The sequence below is a fragment of the Telopea speciosissima genome, chromosome 5 (assembly GCF_018873765.1).
Source record: "Telopea speciosissima isolate NSW1024214 ecotype Mountain lineage chromosome 5, Tspe_v1, whole genome shotgun sequence".
Taxonomy (NCBI): domain Eukaryota; kingdom Viridiplantae; phylum Streptophyta; class Magnoliopsida; order Proteales; family Proteaceae; genus Telopea; species Telopea speciosissima.
The window spans coordinates 54769737-54789830 of record NC_057920.1 but is presented as its reverse complement, the minus strand read 5'-3'; the positions used below and the strand labels follow the sequence as shown (position 1 = coordinate 54789830).

Below are 20094 nucleotides of genomic sequence, written 5' to 3'. Positions count from 1 at the left end.
GCTGGGGGGTTTATGATGCCCCAACCATTTCAGAGTTGAAACACAATAAAGGAGTCCTGTGTCGGCTTTGCAATCGATGCTTTCGCTTTCTGACCCCATCCCCCAAATTTTCCGGACCAGCTGCTGAACAGTTTACTCATGGGGTCCTTTGTCCTTTTAAGAAGATCCCGTATCCATCTTGACTTCCAAACGATTGGACTAGAAATACCTTCAAGGTCCTTCTATTTACTGGATGTCCCTTCAGCTCAAGGTTAAAAAATAGGTTGAATCGGATCGGGAATCGATTATTAATTAACTTGTATTGAAATCGGTTGGGATCGATTCTTATTGGTCAGGACCGATTCATATCAGAATTAACCCGGACCAATTTCGATTTCTAGGTTCTGAATCAGATTATTCAAGCCAAAATTCCCTCGATTTCTACCATCTTAGGGCGATTGAAGAGTTTTTTTTATGCTCATTCTGCCCAACGTCCGTCACCAATTCCTGGTTTTAAAACCCAGTTCCGCTCCTTCTGTTTCAGGCTTTGAGCTATGCAAAGTTGTAAGCTACAGAGCTAAGAATAAACAATGCAGGAAAAGGAGGCCTTTACTGACCCAACTACTCAAATCAAAGGCACATTGTCAAGCCAGAAGAACCCAAAGTCAGAGCATATGTGGAGAGGGTGCAACATGGGTCAGACCATGAGAAACTTGGGCTTATAATTGGATTACAAAGGCCCGAGTCCGTCCCAATTCGAACTCAAAACTAAATTCATTAAAAACAGCCCAACCCATTGCGGCCTTAATTGCACTGTGACAAGTTCGCATCCGTAGAAGCAAATTGCAAATTTAGATCCTCTGCAAAGTGCACTACAGGCATAGCTATCCCAGCTGCATACCACACTCACTTGATCCAAAGTCCTGGCAATGTCATGCCATGAATATAAACAGCTAAATCAAGTTGTCAGCAATGACAGTTTAATTATTTAGATCATCAATCACCAGATATGGAGATTTGAAAAACACAAAAACCTAAGGAATGCTGTTTTGATTCCAATTGCACATCAGAAATAGGGTGGACCATCCACCATCAACTACCAGGTCTAACAATGGCTTTAAGGCTTCACTGAACGATCCTATTCAAATGCGGCACATGGCATCCCAGGCTTCAGGAACCAGTAAAATAGGAGGAATAAATGATATACAAAAACATTTATCTGACATTTGATCGGAAGATGTAGGAAGGGGATCCTCGATTTAACTCAGGATTGGCCATGACTGATCTGATCCCTAAATTCCAGCACCAAAACATCTAAGAAACCCAAGATAGTACATGGATATGCATAGACCAGTGCAAATCCTGTGACTAACAGATGCACTTCATTATAAACCACCCAACGCAAAAAGAAATTCTTAAAACACAGGAATATCCACTAGGCAGAGAACCTGTTAATTGGCAACTCTCCCCTGGGTTTTGCTCTACAGCCCTCAGATATGTGTTCAAAACCCATATTTATCTAAAACAACTACGGACCACTAGAGTGTCCGACAAAGGGAGGGGTCTGTGTATGGGCAATACCTAATACTGATGTTTGATACTGGTAAAAGTTAAAAGCAATAAAATAATACATAACTAGAAGCAATATTACCAGATACTGATAGAAAGTATAAACAATACTAATGACAGATTTATATTACCAGATACTGATAGAAATAAAGTATAAACAATACTAATGACAGATTTAACTCTCTAAGGCTAAGTTTGTTTGTATTGTTATGAGGGGGGGGGGGAAAGAAAAGCTGTTTCAAGAGAGCGGGGGGGAGGAAGATTCGATTTTTGAATTTTTGTTTCCCCTCTCCTCTAGCCAAACAAACACAGCCATAAGGCACTACTGTTTTGCCATTTTTAAGTGAGAAAGATCAAATATCTAATGTATACAACCTCATTTAAAAGTACTTGGGCATAGAATTTCAATTCAATTTTCTAGTGGGCCTACAGTATCCATTACAGCATTACAATCTGGCAATCCTCCAATTCTATGCAAGATGAGTTTAACTCATAAGTTGCTTCAAGAACGCATTACCACTTGACAGTGGATTACGAACTCTCTCCTTGAGAACGATGCATTATCTAAGAGAATGCCCCACCAGCTCCAACCCTATCACGAGGAATCAAGCGTAGCTCCGAACCATGCTTAAGGAAGACATTTCCTGAGAAAATCAACAAAACCATGTGTTAAAATGTTGATATCTCACGGTTGGGGAGAATGTCCCACCGAGGGTGTGTTTGTAAGTTAGTGAGTTAGTAGGATTAGTGATTTAGAGTTAAGAATCCTATTCCTATTCTGTTTTCCTTATTGTTCCTATTGTAATTTTGATTCCTTATTGGCTTATAAATAAATACAATCACCAGCGATAGATTAAGCACTCAACCTATTGCTGTTTCTTCTTCTTCTTCCTCCTATTGTCTTTCCCTCTTTCTTCTCTCATCTCTCGGTCTTCTCTATGTCTGGTAGTTAGGTTTCTACTTTGCTAAACCATGAATTATTATTAAGTATCTAGAGTCCAACAACCTATCAGCATTTTAAAGTACGATACTATCAGAGCCATATTTCGATTATTTGGCTCACCATTACAAGGTATCAAGAAGAAACTCTACATGAGTGAGGAAGATAAGAATTGATGCTGGAAATAGGTAAAAATTCCGTTTGAAATGTACAAGACATGCATGAAGCTCAAAAAATGCTGCAATTAAGAAAATCAACTGTGTTTGGAACTTCAAAATTTGTTTTCCTCTTTCGGTTCTTTCTACATCCCATTAATCAGTTCTATAACATTTTCAGCTAAAGAAAGAGTTTGAAGTTGAACTACAAGCCATGGAGAAAAACACCAAAATGAAAACTGATAGACAAGTGCATAAAACCAGAGAATTATATGACAAAAGATTTGATATATAAATAAACAATCATATTAAAAATTAAATAAAATCAGATATAAAATAATGAAAAGGGTCACAATCCCTTGCACCAACCTCATTATAACATTTTTATGTCATGGCTTCATAAGTACACCATTAATAGTTCAATATACAATGACATAACTATACAACAGTTAAGGATCTAATGTGCCAATGTCTGAAAACATAATACATTTTTAAAGATATGTATGATAGTGGAGTGACAAGTGTAAGAAATGTTGGGAACCAAGGTAGTAAATTCCCAATTACAATTGGGTCACATCAAGGATCAGCTTTAAGCCCTTATTTGTTTGCACTTATCATAATAGTTGTCACGGCTTCTCGGCGACCCAAGGCGTTGGAGAGGGTCCAAATTCAAGGCAACACCAATTAGGCGACCAAGGCGCCCAAGGCGCCTAGGCAACGCCTTGACAACTATTCTTATCATGGGTGATTTAACCAGAGATATTCAAGATGAGGTTGCTTGATGTATGTTTTTTGTTGATGATATTGTTTTGGTGGATGAGACAAAAGCAGGGATTAACGCCAAGTTGAAATTATGGAGATCAACCTTAGAATCAAAAGGTTTTAAGCTAAGTAGAATGAAGACGGAGTATATGATGTGTACCTTTGGTTACACTAGAACGGCTAATGAGGTGGTGAAAATTGATGAGGGAAATTCCACAAAGTGATTAATTTAGGTATTTGGACTCAATCATAAATAAAGAAGGTGATATAAGGGACGATGTTTCACATAGAATTAAAATAAAATGGATGAAGTGGAGAGGTGCATCCAGAGTGTTGCGTGATCGGCGTATTCCTTTAAAACTTTATAAGATAGTCATACGACCGCCTATGATGTATGGTGCAGAATGTTGGGCAGTTAAGAAGCATCATATAGATAAACTCAATGTAGCGGAGATGAGGATGTTGAGATGGATGAGTGGCAAAACTAGGAAGGATAAAGTATGGAATGATCATATTAGAGCTGATTTGATTGTAGCTCTGATACATGATAAGCTACGAGAAAGTCGTTTGAGGTGGTATGGCCATTTCAACAGAGGCCCTTGGATGCTCCAGTACAGAGGAGGGATTTGATTTAGATCGAAGGAAATAAAAGAGCCAGGGGCAGACCTAAAATGACCATAGGAGAAGTGGCGAGGAAAGACATGTACAGCTTAGGCCTTGTATCAAGTATGACCTCGAATAGAGCTGATTGGAGGATCAAGATCCATGTAGCCGATCCCCTTTAGTTGGGATAAGGCTAAGTTGTTGTTTGTTGTTGTTGATAAGAGTATATTTATAAATTGGGAAAATATCTTAAAAACCTGTTGATGGAAGATTTATAGCTAGAAAATTCATAGTTAACTTTCAATTTATAGTAACCGAGGCCTAAGACGACCAGCGACAAACTGCGATGACCGGCGACGACTAGGAAGGTAATTTTTTTTTTTCAATTTAGGTTGTCTTTGTTTTGGATTTCACGCTTAGCTCTGTGTCTTTGTTTTGGATTTTTCGCTTAGCTCAGGCAATTCTACTCGAATCAGTCACCTCTTCTTTCGATTCTTGTCTGGTTCCAGTTTCGCCATTAATTATTCCTCGACGGATTTGAGATATCTACGGTTCCAGGTGAATGTCGAAGTTTCCCAGATCTAGGGTTCCAGTTTCTGTCCAGGATGGTTACTGCTTACTTCCTCAAATGCATTTCTCGGTTTTCTTTTCAGGGAGAGGATTCTCTGAGCAAGCAGACCTACCCCCTCTCACATTTAAACAATGACACAGACGACCAGCAACGATCTGTGTCTTTGATTTGGATTTCTCGCTTAGCTCAGGTAATTCTTCTCTCTCTTAAGGATTTGGTCTTTGATTCTGATCTCTCTGTTCAACACGGTTCGCAACAGTTTGAAAAGAAATAATGAAAATCGTTTAATTTTTTATTTAATTCCTCTTTTCTTGTTCTGAGTTTAATTTGTGGATTAGTAATGGGTGCTGCTCAACGCAACTGATCAACGGTAATGACGAATTTAATGTTGCTAAACTTGAGAATTTCGTGAAAACAGTAAAGCTTAGTGAATACCCTAGAAGCAGAGACACTGGAGACCTCAAACAGAATCAAAATGGAGAGCCCACATATCCATCTTCTGACATACATTCCTCCGTTTTTTCTTCTTCTTTTTCCTTTCTAGTTTTATTCACATAGAGAGAGAGAGAGAAAAGCCAGGGCAATGGGGGCCCGGGCAATGACAGAAGTTGGGTGAGGGAGGGAGGAGAGGGAATTAGAGACGAATTAAATAGAGGAAATGAGGACAGAGACGACCACAGAATCACAGAATCACAGAATTGGGTACTCTCTGCTCGTCCTTCAATAGCAAACACCTGTTCATTACTAATAATAGAATGTTAGAAACACAAACCAAAAAATGCTTTCCCTCTTTCCCCCTTTTTTCTCTATTCCCTTTTCCTTCATCAGCTCTTAAAAGCCCCAATCACTATTTTCATGGAATTGCAGTAACTTCACAGGAGAATCTGAACAGACCATTGACATCCAAAAGGCCGTAAAATTTGATTAGAGCAGGAGCAGTGAATTGAATTGGATCTACGCCCTTCATTATGTGGGGAAGGTGAATGCAAATAATTAGGAAGGAGATGTAGCCGGAAGCGAAAGGATCACGAACAATCGCCATTGTTTCAACGTAACAACCACGGTGGCTCAGCTAAAACGAAAATAAGTTCACTTTTACCAGGAACACTCGAACCCAACAAAAATAAGTTCACATCTGGGGTTTGAATAGGTTTTTGGTATTAAATGTTAGAAGGGCAAAGTTGGCATTTTACATTTTATTATTAACACCGTCCACTTAAAGGTGTCAAGCTATATAATTTAGAAACACAGGGGGTCGCACTGTATTTAGGACAAACCTCAGGGGGTTGAGTGTAATTTACCCAAAAAATTATTACCAAATGAGAGAAAGGGGGGAGAGAACATACAAGCTCAACCAATTACAAGGCCCTGCCAAACAAAAGGGAAGGAAAGGGCCTCCAAAAGAGAAGGGAGAGAACTCCAATCAAACACAACACACTAAAAAGGGGAAAACCCAGGCCACAGCAAGGCAACCAGACCCAACCTCAACAAAAGTGTGCTATCCAGTAGTATAAGGATCCGAAGAGCCACAACAGAGGGCATGGCCTCTAATATCCATGCTTAGAGGCATAATCTTCTCATTGATGGACAAGGTATAGTCTATGTAGGGCTGCTTCTTAAGAAGAGGAGGGGAGTTAGAATCGTGGCGAAGGTAAATACGAAGGGAGGGGGGACGAGGGACTATAGGTGGCTGAAGAGTGGGCTAGAGAAGGGTGGGCCAGGGAAGAAGGGTCAGAGGAAGAGGACGATGGGCCAAAAGGGTTAGAAGAGGGGATTAATGGGCCGGGCAAAAGAGCTGACCCATTTAGATGAGCAGAAGATGAAGGCAGAAAGGGGTTGAGCAGAGAAGGAAAAGAGAGAGAAGGGGGGGGGGGGCATCCCAGTGTTAGCGGAAACAAGAGGCAAGAGAGTGGGAAGGGAGGATCGAGGAAAATCAGTGGACCCCACTCCAGAAGAAGCAATTGGAAGTGGTAAGAGGGGGGTAAGGACAGGTGAGAAACATTTTTCGAATTAGAGAGAGAAGACACCGAGGGAGACAAAGTCATGGAACAGTTGGACCAAAAAGAGGGATGGGCTTAGGTATGGACGACGAGGGGCAAGTCGCAGGAGTAGGCAGAGGATGGTGACTAGTCAGGGGGGCTGAAGGTTGAGGGTTCTCGAGGTCTGGAGCCGACAGAGCCTCAGACAAGGTGGCAGCTGGTGAAGCAGGTGGTCCTTCACCAATGATTTGAAGCAGCAAGAAAGTCTTGTACTAGCAGTCCAAGGAGAGGTATGGACTAGAGGGAGGGAGGGAGCTCGAAGTTGTGCCATGACCGATCAGTTAACCTGACATTGGTTTCTCACGGAGATGAGCTCAACAACGACGACGGCTTCTGTGATGGCCGCAACTCAAAGAGCGATGGCTTGCAGAGGACTATGGGCCAAAATGAAGAAGGGAAGGATGGGGAGTAGGATAAATGTACGAGGAAGGGTGGCAAAACTAATGTTGGCTATGGAGGTCGAAAGAGGAGTGGAGGTCAAGATACCGCGAGTAGCTAGGGAGGGCGGAGCTTCCTGGTGATGCAGATTTATCACCAAACTGAGCTTCTTTGCTTAGGAATAAGTCTAGGTTGGGTTGTATACATGTTGGGCCTTTGATCCCATGGGTTTTCTATGTAATAGGCCACTTTTATGAGCCTAAAATATGGGTAATTAGGTTACATACGGGATTAGTTGTTTTAGTTCCAAACTTAGTTTTATTTTGGTGTTTTTGTTCATAAATTGAACCTATTCAACCAATGGTTCAATTTAAATGATTTTAGTAGTTTTCTTTTAAGTGTTTAGAGGGGCGATTAGGACTCTGTTTTAAGTCTATTTCAATTTCCTAGTGAGTTAAGTTTCCTAATCGGTCAAGGATTGGGTTAGGCTTTTCCTTTTTATTGTAGGAATCTATTTTTGAGTCTTTTATATAAGGTTGTAAGGGAAGCATGTATTGAACACAAATTTTGATATTAATGAAAGTTTTTGCTGCTCTTCTTCTTCATTGAAGATTATGTCTTGTGTTTGATCATGGCTAGTAGGATCGGTCTTTGATCCGATTGACATCTTGCCGCGGGATGCCTGGATGGTTCGTTGGTAGGATTGGTGTTGATCCAATCGACACCTTGCGGTGTGAAGCCCGAGTGGTTCTTTGAAGCTTTCTTTCTATTCTTTGAAGATCTCCTTCAAGTTCAAGATCAAGATTCAAGATTTATTCAAGATCCTCTAACCAACTGAGCTGCCCTTGCAACAACAGTAAGTTTGAATCATCTCATCAATACCCATTCTTCTCCTAATCCTCCAAACCACCCCAAAACCCTAATTTTCCCATCCATCTCTTAAAACCATCCCATCCCCCAAAATTCTTACCAAACCATTCAGCTAACAACACCTTCATATAATTGGATCGAGTATTCTCCTACCCAATTGGAATACTTGAACCAAGTTTTTTTCTCATTACCCCATTCAAACCACCACATCCCACCTATTTCTGGAGATCATCCCATTACCTAAATTCTTCACAGAACCAATCCAATCATCAAAACCACACCATACCTGAATCGAATTTCATTCCCTACACTAGGGATAATCGATCCAAACCCTAGCCCCAATTTCCCATCCTAAACCCTAGATCCCCCTCTTTTCCTCTTTTCCAAAAACCTGAAACCCGTTAACCTAACCTGCTGCCATTCTAGTTTACACACCTCCGCCCATCAAAACATCTCAGGACCTTCACTGATAGACTCCCCTACACCTGCCTAGCATAACCAACACCTCAAACCCTAACACTAACCAAACCCTAACCCTAATTTCACCAAAAAAACCTATTTTGACCTAGCCGATTCACCTGTTCATAACAGATCCTGGTTTACTGGCTCCTAGTTGGTCCTCTACCAATCTAGGACTATGTTACCAAGTTAGAAGGCCTTGGTTGATATTTTTTTGAATCATGTCCAAACACCTTACAAGCAAGGCATTGGGGTGGAAGCCACTTATAGATGACAGGTTGAATGAAGGAAAAACCTTCATCATCTGAAACCTTGATTGAAGATGGAGGGGCTTCAGTTGTTGAGATCTCCACACAAATCATAGCAAATGCCAAGTGGTCCATCCTTTTGGTGCAAGCATCGGAGTACAGAGGCTTACCAACAACAGAGTCCACTATTCTAAGACCTTTGCACCAAAAGTGCAGAAGGAGATCCAGACAGGGATGAGGCAAAGATGATGCAGTGAAGCTGAAGATGACGATCCCATTGGCATAGCAGAATAGGTTTCCAACCGACGTGCCAAGGACCTCCTTCAAGGGCTCAAAGCTTGTCTTCTATGGAAGAGAATTTGACCAGTTAGCTTCCATTGCTTGGTTAGGGAGCTTTTGACTATGGGGAGTGGGGTTCAGCTGCCTATGAAGTGGCTGACCAAGGAGTTGCACCATCTCAAGGCTGCTGAGTTCAAGAGACCGAGGGGCAGAGAGCCACTTTGGAGTCAATGTCAAGGGAGGGAGGGATAAAGAAGAGGGAGAGACCATCCCCCAAAGAGGAGTGGGGCTGAGCGAAGAGGGAGCTCCAAGTCACACTGGCTGCAGGAGGGTGGAGGTTGACGGAGGGGCAGAGAAGGGAGGAGGGGGGTTGGGGGTGGAGGCACCTCGGGAGGCGGTGGCACCACCAAGGGGCAGTCATTCATCCCATTAGAAGCTCATACGCCCTCACGTCTACCTTCAGGAGACTAAAATTTAAACAACTTCTCAAGGCATTTTAGTTGTTGGTATTTGTAAAAGGACAAAAGTACCTCTAGAATCATCGTCATAGTGTTTAAAGTCCAACTCTCATTTGTTGAACTATTTACTAGGTTATTACACATTGATAAAAATATCTCGATAAGAAATCAATTTAGATGGCCCATTTTAGGTTTTCTAGTCATTTCAAATGTCTATGGAATAGAAGTATGTTGTAACAGGGGGATATTAGAAATGCTTTTTGTCTTGCGAAGGTCAGACAGAAACAATAGTTAAACAAAAGGTTTTTTGGTTGGGAATATTTTGTGATGGACTTTAAGCAGGGATTTTCACTAGATTAGTGAAAATTGAGATGAATTATTGCACCAAACTAGGGTTTTTTTTTTTTTTGCAATGATTAGTGCATATAAACCCTAAATCTTCAACAAAACCGAAAATGACATCTTTTTTTTGTATTAGTACCATGTAAGAAACCTCATCCCTTATAAATAATCAATCGAATGCACTTGTCTCGTCATATTTTTTCTCTTTTTAAACATGATACTCTCTCTTTGTGTGTGTGTGTGTAACATACTATAAGATGTAAATAGGTTCTCGGGTCTCAAGCATACTCACAAGAACCTAACCACAAAAGGGGCCAGGTTCATAATAGAACAGGTTCATAGATGATAGAACCAGGTCTCCAGCTCGTGGGAGCTTATTAGAAATTTAGTATGCTTTATTTTTAATTCCTATTTAGTACATGTAAGAAACCTCATCCTTTAAAAATAATCAATTGAATGCACTTGTCTCGTCATATTTTATCTCTTTCTAAACATGATACTCTCTCTCTCTCTCTCTCTATTTAAGTTAGGATTCTGTTATTAGTTATTAACTTAGGTTTTACTTCTCCTAATTAGCTTAGGACTTTTAACTCAGTTTTCTATAAAAAGGTTGTAAAGGCCTATGCCATAGATAAGATTTTGATTAATGAATGAGATTGAGTTGCCTTTGGCCTGAAGTCTGTGAGAAGCAGTGTGTGAGATACCCTTAACTCATCGATTAGCCTTCTGTTATTAGATTTCGTTCTCTGGTTTATTTAGAGTCCATCCTCAGATCTGATTCATACCAGTGGTGATCAATATCTGATACCATAGGTCTCATTAAACAGAGTCCTAGAAACCTGCGGTTCCCCTGTTTTTGTGTTGATTTCAGCCTGTTTTGCGTATGCAACTGAGACTGATCTGTCAATCAGATCAGGGCCAGTTTTGTGGGATTGCAAGCCACCCCTAAGAGGAGCACTCGAGCAGAGATTGGGCTGTTAAGAATAGTAGTCAGGGTTATATTTGTATATAACCACATCTTTTGACTTTTATATGTTCTTTATGTCATTTGTATAAGGCCAGGGGCCTCTGTGTAATTATCTATTCTTTTCAATATAAACTAGTTTGTCTCTAGTTTGAGACAGAACTAAACAACCCAAAATCGTGTTTGCTCTCTTGGAGGTTTTCTCTCTTCTTCTTCTTCTACTCTAAAACATAACATGGTATCAGAGCATATTATTCCTGGAGTTTGAAGGTGATAGAAGATCGTTTGGAAGGCTAAGAGTTAGTTTCTTCTCTTGGTTCTTGTTGCTGTTTGAAGAAAACCCTAGGGTATCTTCACAGATCTGTTTCTCCCTTGTTTGGAATCCAAATGGAGAGCAACCAAGTGCTCTAGTTTCGTTTGGAAGTCCTCTTTCTTCCCATTGTACCCTCTCAAGTCTCTTGGAAGAATCAAAGGGCCAGAACTACATTTCGGCCAGGCTGTTCTGCCTGTTTTTCCGCCAGCCAAGGTACTTGTTTGAAAAAACCTCTTCAATAGAGCTTTGTTTGGGGGATTTTTTGGGCTACTCAGCATCGTTTTTGGGCAAGGAAGGTTTCTCCTTTTTACTCCGCTGCTGTTTGATGATCGTGTGAGGTTCTACAAGCTTTTTCAAGTTTTTTGTCACTATTTGTTCCTAATTTTAACTGCTGTTTTTTGAGAAGAATTTGTTTTGCTTGAGGTGCTGTTGTTTGGGTCCTCCAAGTGTTTGATTTAAGGTCAAGACGGGTGAAAAAAATGTTGAAACAGCCTTGCCTCAACAAACCTTGCCTCCATCTCTGTCATATGATACCCCAAATGTTCAACTTCCCATTGTCAAGCTTGACAATCAAAATAACTTGGATTGGTCACGCTCTATGAAGCTGATTCTTCGGAGTCGAGGGAAGTTGGGGTACATATCTGGGAGCATTAAGACTCCCCTCTCTACTGATCCAGAGTACTCCAAATGGGAAACCGAAAACTCCCTTGTGATGACTTGGCTTATTTTTTCGATGAAGCCGGAGATTGCAAGGAGGTTTATGAGCAAGGAGACTGCCAAAGACATCTGGGATAGTGTTGCTCATATTTTTGATAGGGTGGGAGACTCTACAAAGGTTAATCAACTCCTCCAACATATTGTTAGCTTGCGACATGGTGATAAAAGTATCTCTGAATACTATAGTCTTGTTGTGGGACTTTGGGAGGAGTATGATCACTACAAAGATCTCCAGTTGTGTCCTGATGATGAGCCCAAAGTGCACTAGTTGTTTGAGAAGGAGAGGGTCTTATTCCTTCTTGGTGGTCTTAACCCTGAGTTTGAACCTTCAAGGGTGCAGATCCTTGGCCGACCTTGTCTTCCCACACTGGAGGAGGTGTGTGGTTATCTACAGAGTGAGGAGACCCGTAGGGGTGCTATGGAGACCACTCCCACTGTTGAGCGCTCTGCTCTTGTTTCTTCCATTCCTCAGGACTGTACTCCCTCCACTAAGGGAGCTAGTAAGGGCAAATTCCCCTGTGACTATTGTGGCAAGCCTGAGCACAAGAAGGATTTTGTTGGGATCTTCACGGGAAGCCATCCTCTGTTTCATCTGGGGTACAGAAAGGACAGAAGAAGAATGGGCCGAGGGCCCATGTTGGAGTTCATGAGTTTGATCCATCCTCTCTCTCCAAGGAGGACATAGCTGCATTTCGCCGGATTATACCCACATGGATAGCTCCTCCTCTATTACTACCACTACTTCCGCTGCTCTACAGGTCTCTACCTCCTCTGGCACCACTCCCTGGGTCATTGACTCAGGTGCCACTGATCATATGACTGGTAGGTCTCAGCTTTATGATTCCTATTCTGTTTGTTTTGGGAAAGATAAGGTAAAAATTGTTGATGGTTCCCTCTCTTCCATTTTTGGTAAGGGAAATGTCCAGGTTACTCCATTTATACCTTTGAAGTCTGTCTTTCATTTTCCAAACTTTGCTACGAATCTCCTTTCAGTTAGCCAATTGACTAAATCTTTGAACTGCTTTGTCACTTTCTTTCCTACCCATTGTCTCTTTCAGGATTTGGTGACGAAGAGGGTGATTGGCAGTGGACGTGAAGCAGATGGCTTATATGCTCTGGACACCTGTGTCTCCCCCGTTGCGAAAGCTCAATCTTATGTGTGTGGGTAAGATGGCGGACTTACACAGGAGGATATTTTGCTTTGGCATCGTTGTTTGGGACACCCTTCCTTTTTGTTATGAAACTGTTGCCACATTTATTTAACTCTTTTCCTGTCAATCATGTTTTTCATTGTGAACCTTGTCTTTTTGCAAAAAGTTGTAAGACAGTTTATCCATCTACTGGTAATAGATCTATTTCACCTTTTCATATACTTCACACTGATGTTTGGGGACCTTCCCCGTTACTTCTTTGCGTGGCTTCCGCTACTTTGTCTCTTTCATTGATAACTTCTCTCGAGTTACTTGGGTTTACCTATTGAAACAAAAGAGTAATGTCTATGCCACATTTAAAAATTTTTATGAGTTGGTGTACAGCCAGTTTCAAACTCGTATTCAAATTGTCCGTTCTGATAAAGGTGGGGAGTATATGTATGGTAGTTTGGAAACCTTTTTTTATGACCATGGCATTATCCATTAGGTGGCATGTATTGACACCCCACAACAAAACGGGGTTGCTGAAAGAAAAAACCGCCACCTTCTGGAAGGGGCTCGGTCTCTTTGGCTTACAATGCATGTTCCAAAAACTTTTTGGTTCAATGCCTTACTCACTGCTGTATTTCTTATTAATCATATGCCCTCTAGTGTCTTGAACTTCAAGGTTCTTCTTGATGTCTTACCCTCACTTTCTTCATCTTTCTCCCTTCCACCAAGGGTGTTTGGTTGCATTTGCTATGTACATATTAGCAAATCTGCCCGCACTAAATTGGATCCTAAGGCCCTGAAGTGCCTCTTTCTTGGGTATTCCTCTAGCTCCAAAGGATACACATGTTATCATCCTCCTACCCGTCGGTGGGTTCTCTCAAAAGATGTCCATTTTTTTGAAACCATACCGTATTTTCAGTCACCTCTTCAAGGGGAGTGTTCATCCCTTGGTGGTGAGGTTGAAGAGGTTCCTGAGTTTGTTCCCTTCCCTTCCTCCTCTCTTATTCTTATTCCTCCTTTTCAGATTGACAAGGGAAAGAAAAGTTTTGTGGATACTGTTGTTGAGGGGGAGCCTCCTAGTGCACAGATGAACGGAGAACAGGGGGAGCTGCTGGTGTATACAAAGAAGACCAGCCACAATCCTTCTTCATGGCTTCCCATAAAGAAGACCTGCCAAAATCCTCCTTCATCTCCTCATCCTGAGTCTCCATCCATTGAGACAGGTATACCTTCTTCTACTTCCCCATCCTTAGACTTAGATCTTCCCATTGCTCTTCGCAAGGAAACACGGGCATTTACTAATCCTATTGCCAAGTTTGTTTCCTATGATTCTAGATCTTCCCATTGCTCTTCGCAAGGGAGCACAGGCATGTACTAATCCTATTGCCAAGTTTGTTTCCTATGAGTCTATCTCACCTACAGGGGTTGCCTTCACTGTGGCTATCTCCTCCATATCTATTCCTAAGAATGTAGCAGAGGCTATAGCTAATCCAAAATGGAGAGAAGCAATGAATACAGAGATGGTGGCTCTTGAAAAGAATCACTTGGGATCTTGTTGAACTCCCAAAGGGGAGAATTCCTGTTGGATGCAGATGGGTATTCACAGTCAAGTTCAAATCGGATGGTACTGTGGAGAGGTATAAGGCAAGATTTGTTGCCAAGGGTTATACACAGGTGTATGGCATTGATTATCAGGAGACCTTTGCTCCAGTGGCCAAGCATAATTCCATTCGTGTACTTCTCTTAGTGGCTGCAAATCTTGATTGGCCATTGTACCAACTTGATGTAAGGAATGCATTCTTACATGGGGACTTAGAAGAAGAGGTCTATATGCACTCTCCTCCTGGCTTCAAGCATCCTGATGGCAATGGAAAAGTGTGTCGTCTTAGGAAGGCTCTTTATGGACTCAAACAGTCTCCTAAGGCTTAGTTTGAGAGGTTTAGACAAACTATCTTACAGAATGGATACACTCAAAGTCAAGCCGATCACACCTTGTTTATATAAAGGAGGGACAGCACTATTACAGCTCTCATTGTATATGTTGATGACATTGTGGTCACGGGAAATAATGAGGCTGAAATCTCAAAGCTTAAACTTTACTTGGCTCAACAATTTGAGATCAAAGATCTCGGTCCATTGAAGTATTTTATGGGGATTGAAGTTTCAAAATCCAAGTAAGGGATCAATGTTTGTCAAAGGAAGTTTGTCCTTGATCTACTTACAGAGACAGGCTACTTAGGGTGCAAACCAGTCTCCTCCCCTATTGATCAGAATCACAAACTAGGGGAAGATTATGGCAAACCTCTTGTGGATGCTGAAAAATATCAAAGATTAGTAGGCAAACTAATCTATCTTTCCCTTACCCGGCCTGACATAGCCTATGTTGTTGGAGTGGTAAGTCAGTTTATGCATGCACCCAAGATGGGACATCTTGATGCAGTTTACAGGATCCTCAGATATTTGAAGTCATGCCCTAGAAAAGGTCTTCTCTTCTCTAGAAATGGTCACTTGAGGATTGAAGCATACACTGATGCTGACTGAGCTGGATCTATTTCTGATAGAAGATCCACCTCTGGATACTGTACCTTTGTTGGTGGAAATTTGGTCACTTGGAGAAGCAAGAAGCAACCTCTGGTGGCTAGGTCGAATGCAGAGGCAGAGTTTAGAGCCATGGCTCATGGAGTTTGTGAAATCTTGTGGTTGAAGAAAGTTGTTCAAGAATTGGGATTTGAGACTGTTAAACCTATGAGCTTATATTGTGATAATAAGGCAGCCATAAGCATTGCCCACAACCCAGTTCAAAATGACAAAAGAAAGCATGTTGAGGTTGACAGACATTTTATCAAGGAGAAGATAGAATCAAAGACCATCTACATTCCTTTTGTGAAGACAAATGAACAAGTGGCCGACATCTTCACCAAAGGACTTAGCTCTTATCACTTTGGTTGCTTGTTGGACAAGCTGGGCATGTATGACATATACCACCCAGCTTGAGGGGGAGTATTAGAAATAGTAGTCAGGGGTATATTTGTATATAACCACATCTTTTATATGTTCTTTATGTCATTTGTATAAGGCCAGGGGCCTCTGTGTAATTATCTATTCTTTTCAATATAAACTAGTTTGTCTCTAGTTTGAGACAAAACTAAACAACCCAATATCGTGTTTGCTCTATTGGAGCCTTTCTCTCTTCTTCTTCTTCTTCTACTCTAAAACATAACATGGGCAAGATCAGATCTGCTGCTATTCAAAATCACTTGAATTCTGGTTGTTTGCTGAATCAGACCTGATACTCTTCAATTACTTTAAATCAGGCCATCAGATTTGAACCAGATTGGGGGGTTAGTGTGAAACTCAACATAAGTTTGGGGCAGTTTTATTGCTTGGAATTGGTTTAATTTAAAATCTTTTTTCAGCTACAATTTAGTTTCAGATTTGACACTTCTCTAATTACTCCAATTCCTACCGTTAGATCTCTATCATCTTCTGAAGGATATCAATACTTCTTATTTGTGATTATCCAAGTTATGTTTAATTTAAAATCTTTTTAGTGATTGGACTGTCATATTGGGATCCCGTTGTGAAGCTAGATCTGGTGTCACATTATGACATCTTCTTCGTCTTCATCTTTTTATTATTATTATTATTTTCCCTTTCCGTTTCACATTGTCTGATCTATTGCCAACGTACCTCTCCCCCCCCCCCCCCCCGCTTTTTGTTCTTCTTCGACTAATCTTGTTCTTCTTCCCTTTGTAGTGCTGTGAGTTGTGATGTGAAAATTATATTTGAGACCTAAAGGCCCAAAACCTATTAAGAATTAGGAGAAATTTATAAGAAGACTCTAAGACAGACTCTAAGGCCCGAAGCCAACAAAAACTTCGAATCAAGATAGCCCAAACCAATTACCAATTGGGAAAAAATCGGTCTTAAATGGGTAAAACCCGATTAGGAACCGTTTAACTGGAACTGACTAAGAACTGGGACGGACTGACTGTATATTAATTGGTCATGTTAGGACAGATTAGTCAATCAGTCAATTCCGATCTTGGCCTCAAGAGGCCAGAACCAATTAGAAATCGAACCAAATAACCAGAACCGGGCCAATTTACACCTCTATTTTGAGTCGTGGTCTGACTAGGATTTAGGGGTCAGTCTAATCTATAAACTAACACATGTTTTTAATTGAGATTAATACCATTTCTTGTTATGCCTGAGGGCATATGGATTTGGTGCTTGTGTATGGCTTTGCTGTGAGTTCCTCCTAGTTAGGTCGATGAATTTGATTATAGTTATTCAACTCTGGTTATTCTTAGTTTTTGTGATCGATCTTGTGCTAATCGGGTTAGTTCCATTCTTCTTAATCTGGTCTATCCATATCCTGTTTTGAGAGCTAAATCCTCTATTGATTTTTTTACTATTCTCTCTCTATTCTGATTGATCAACTACAGATTTTAGACCGACCATCTGGCTATATTTTCCATCCATCCTGATCAGGTTCTTTAACATTAACAGTTATTAAGTTCAGTTCTTGAACACAGCTTATTCTTCAAGCAAAGCTGATTCATCAATTAGTAATTATCAGATTGAACTGAATTTTATGGACTAGTTGGTCTCCCTCATAGGACTACTCAACCAGAATCTCAGCCCCTTCTGATCGTTCTACTGCAAATTATTAAAATTCTTTCAATTATAAATATTGACTACTGTTATACCAGACTTGATATTGATTCATAGATTCTTCAAAGTTTTCAAGTCTGATATCTGGCTGGTTGTCAATTTTCTATTCCCTGCGCCTCCAAAGGACCCACCCACCATTTTTGGCCATTGGTTGCCGACTTGCCGTCCACCAGAATCAGTCTTTTAAATGTTTGTGCATCTTAATGTGTTGGATTTAATGAATCTTTTCTTGTATAATGTGTGTGTGGAATGATAATTGAATTAATATATCATGGACGGTCATGCCCATTTGAAATTCATTTATGTCCCATCACACATGTGACTATACAACACACACCAATATACCCCATGCACTCATACTAGCCAAGTGAGCAGCCAATAGTGGAAGTTCTTGGAGATTGGAACAATTACCAAGTTTCAACCTAAAGACCAAATTTTCATCAGGTTGAGGACAAAAGAAAAACTCCAAAATGCACAAAACCCAGTCTGGTAGTCCAACAAAGTATTGCATCCAGTTACTTCAATTGAAAATAATAGATGCAAATCCAACTAGACCAAAATCTTCCTCTCCCCCCCCCCCCCCCAAAAAAAAAGTAGCTTTACAGCCAGAAAAGTTCAACTCTTCGACATACCTGCACTTTGTTGAGGGTTGATACCCACACCATCTGTACACAAAATTAACAAGACATGTCAAATATGACTAAATGATACGAAGCACAAAATTAAGGAATATTCTACAAGTGTTACATAATTATCCTTTAGAAGATGAAAATAATTATATATCTTTGTTTAATTGTTAGTTGGGTGGGGCCAAGGTGGTGCCGCATGTGCACTGCTTCCACATTCTAAAATATAGTCACCTATATCAGGTCTTATGAACCATGAACACATTTGTAGAATAACATAGTTTTACAGCTAGCAAGTGCAGAAGTTGAATGGTATGTTTGGCAGGAGACTTGCATTCATTAATCAATTCTAAGAACCTATCTCTAACAAAGTCTGATGAGTTCTTGGACAACCAATTGTAGCTAATAGGTGTTTTAGAACATAAATTTAGCATATTTTACTAAATTAAGACTTTGCTTTCATATTCATTAATATTCCTACATCATCTCTAGCAACTCCATTGACAAGAAATTATTTCTATGGGAGAATAAACGCTAACTGGTGTTGTGCCTGGGCGTGTACCTACGCCCAGACACAGCCCAGCACAAAAAGACTGGCTCTGCTGGTCCTTTCCGCCTTTCCAGGGGGCAGCGCCGGTCTTTTCGCTCTAGGCTGTATCTGGGGGCAGGTACATGCCATGCAAAGCACCGGTTAGCGTTCCTTTTCCCTTATATCTATTAGTCACAATTATAACATTCAAAGTTCGGAAGTATCTCCCACTAGAAGTTCAATCAAGATTATCAACCCTGACAACTCACAAGAATCAAACAAACACAAGTACGGGTTAAATAGCATAGCGGCAAAATTTTGGGAACAAGAACAACCATATGACAGTTCCAAGAAAACCTAAAGAGATGGCAAACAAATCGGCAGACTTTGTGGGTCTTGCCTTCTCAAAAGATACTGCACAGCCTAAATCTTTCAAACCCTAAGATGATAAAAAAAAAAAAAAAAAATTTAATCCCAGATAAAATTGGGTTGATTGCTCCAATCCCAAACCTTTTTGGATCATCGTAAATCTCCATGATGAGAGACCACTCGCAAATAAAACTGGGCTAATTCAATTTCACTAACGACACTAATGCGCCCATGAAAGGAGGGGAAGGAAGGAATAAATTACATGACTTCTCCATGACAAAAAATTAAAAAAATTGCAAAGGATCCCTAAAAACAACCAGTAGAACCAAAAGAAATCAAGGAAGAATTGTGCACCATTGGTGATGATAGCGCTAGTTTGGGGAGGTACTTTGAATTCTTCGGCGGCAAATTTTAGAACTGCCGTGAAAGGCGCTGCCTCTGGGACGCTGAAACTTGAATACATAAACAAAATTGTAAGATTTGAGGAACAAAATTGAATCAGCTATGAAGATTTTCTTCTTCCTCTTAACAAATAAACAACAAATCCGCTTTGAAGATGAAAAATTAAAATCTACAGAAATCTCTAACTTACACTTTGAATGGAAGCTTGGGATCGGAGGTTAGAGTGACTTTGAAGGAAACCTTTCCACCCGCCATTGCTGAATTCTAGAAATTTGTACAGAACCAGAGAGAGAGAGAGAGAGAGCACATATATTCTGGTTCTTCTAAACTCTGTTTCTCCGCGTATCAAATAGCTACAGAAGAGGGGCAAAATTGTAATAGCGTTTACAGATCATAGACGGTGGTGATCCACACTCGTCTCTGTCAGGAATCAAGAGATTGAGGACCGCTCAAGCCTGGGAGTCCACTTACACCTAGGGATGTAAATGGATCAAATTCGGTCGGATAGTGGCATTATCATATTCGTATCCGATTATATTCGGACGGATTCGAATAATATCCTACCGATTTTCGGACGGACTCGGATAATTTCCGGATAGTGATTTTTTTAATACAGGTTCTCCTAAATAGATATGAATACAGATCGAATACGATTTTTCGACTATCCGTTGACATATTTACCGCTTTTATGATGAAGGTTAGG

The 20094-nt window shown here is 40.6% G+C and overlaps 1 protein-coding gene across 1 annotated transcript; it reads right to left on the bottom strand.

Moving 5' to 3' along the window:
• Nucleotides 1-1921: 1921 nt before the first annotated feature.
• On the bottom strand, nt 1922-19701 carry LOC122662505 (ubiquitin-fold modifier 1). Its single transcript, XM_043858160.1, has 4 exons — nt 19582-19701; nt 19344-19441; nt 18098-18130; nt 1922-2192 (listed from the first exon to the last, which is right to left on the bottom strand). The coding sequence occupies exons 1-4, from the start codon at nt 19644-19646 to the stop codon at nt 2113-2115; spliced, it is 276 nt and encodes a 91-aa protein (XP_043714095.1). The 5' UTR covers nt 19647-19701; the 3' UTR covers nt 1922-2112.
• Nucleotides 19702-20094: the final 393 nt, after the last annotated feature.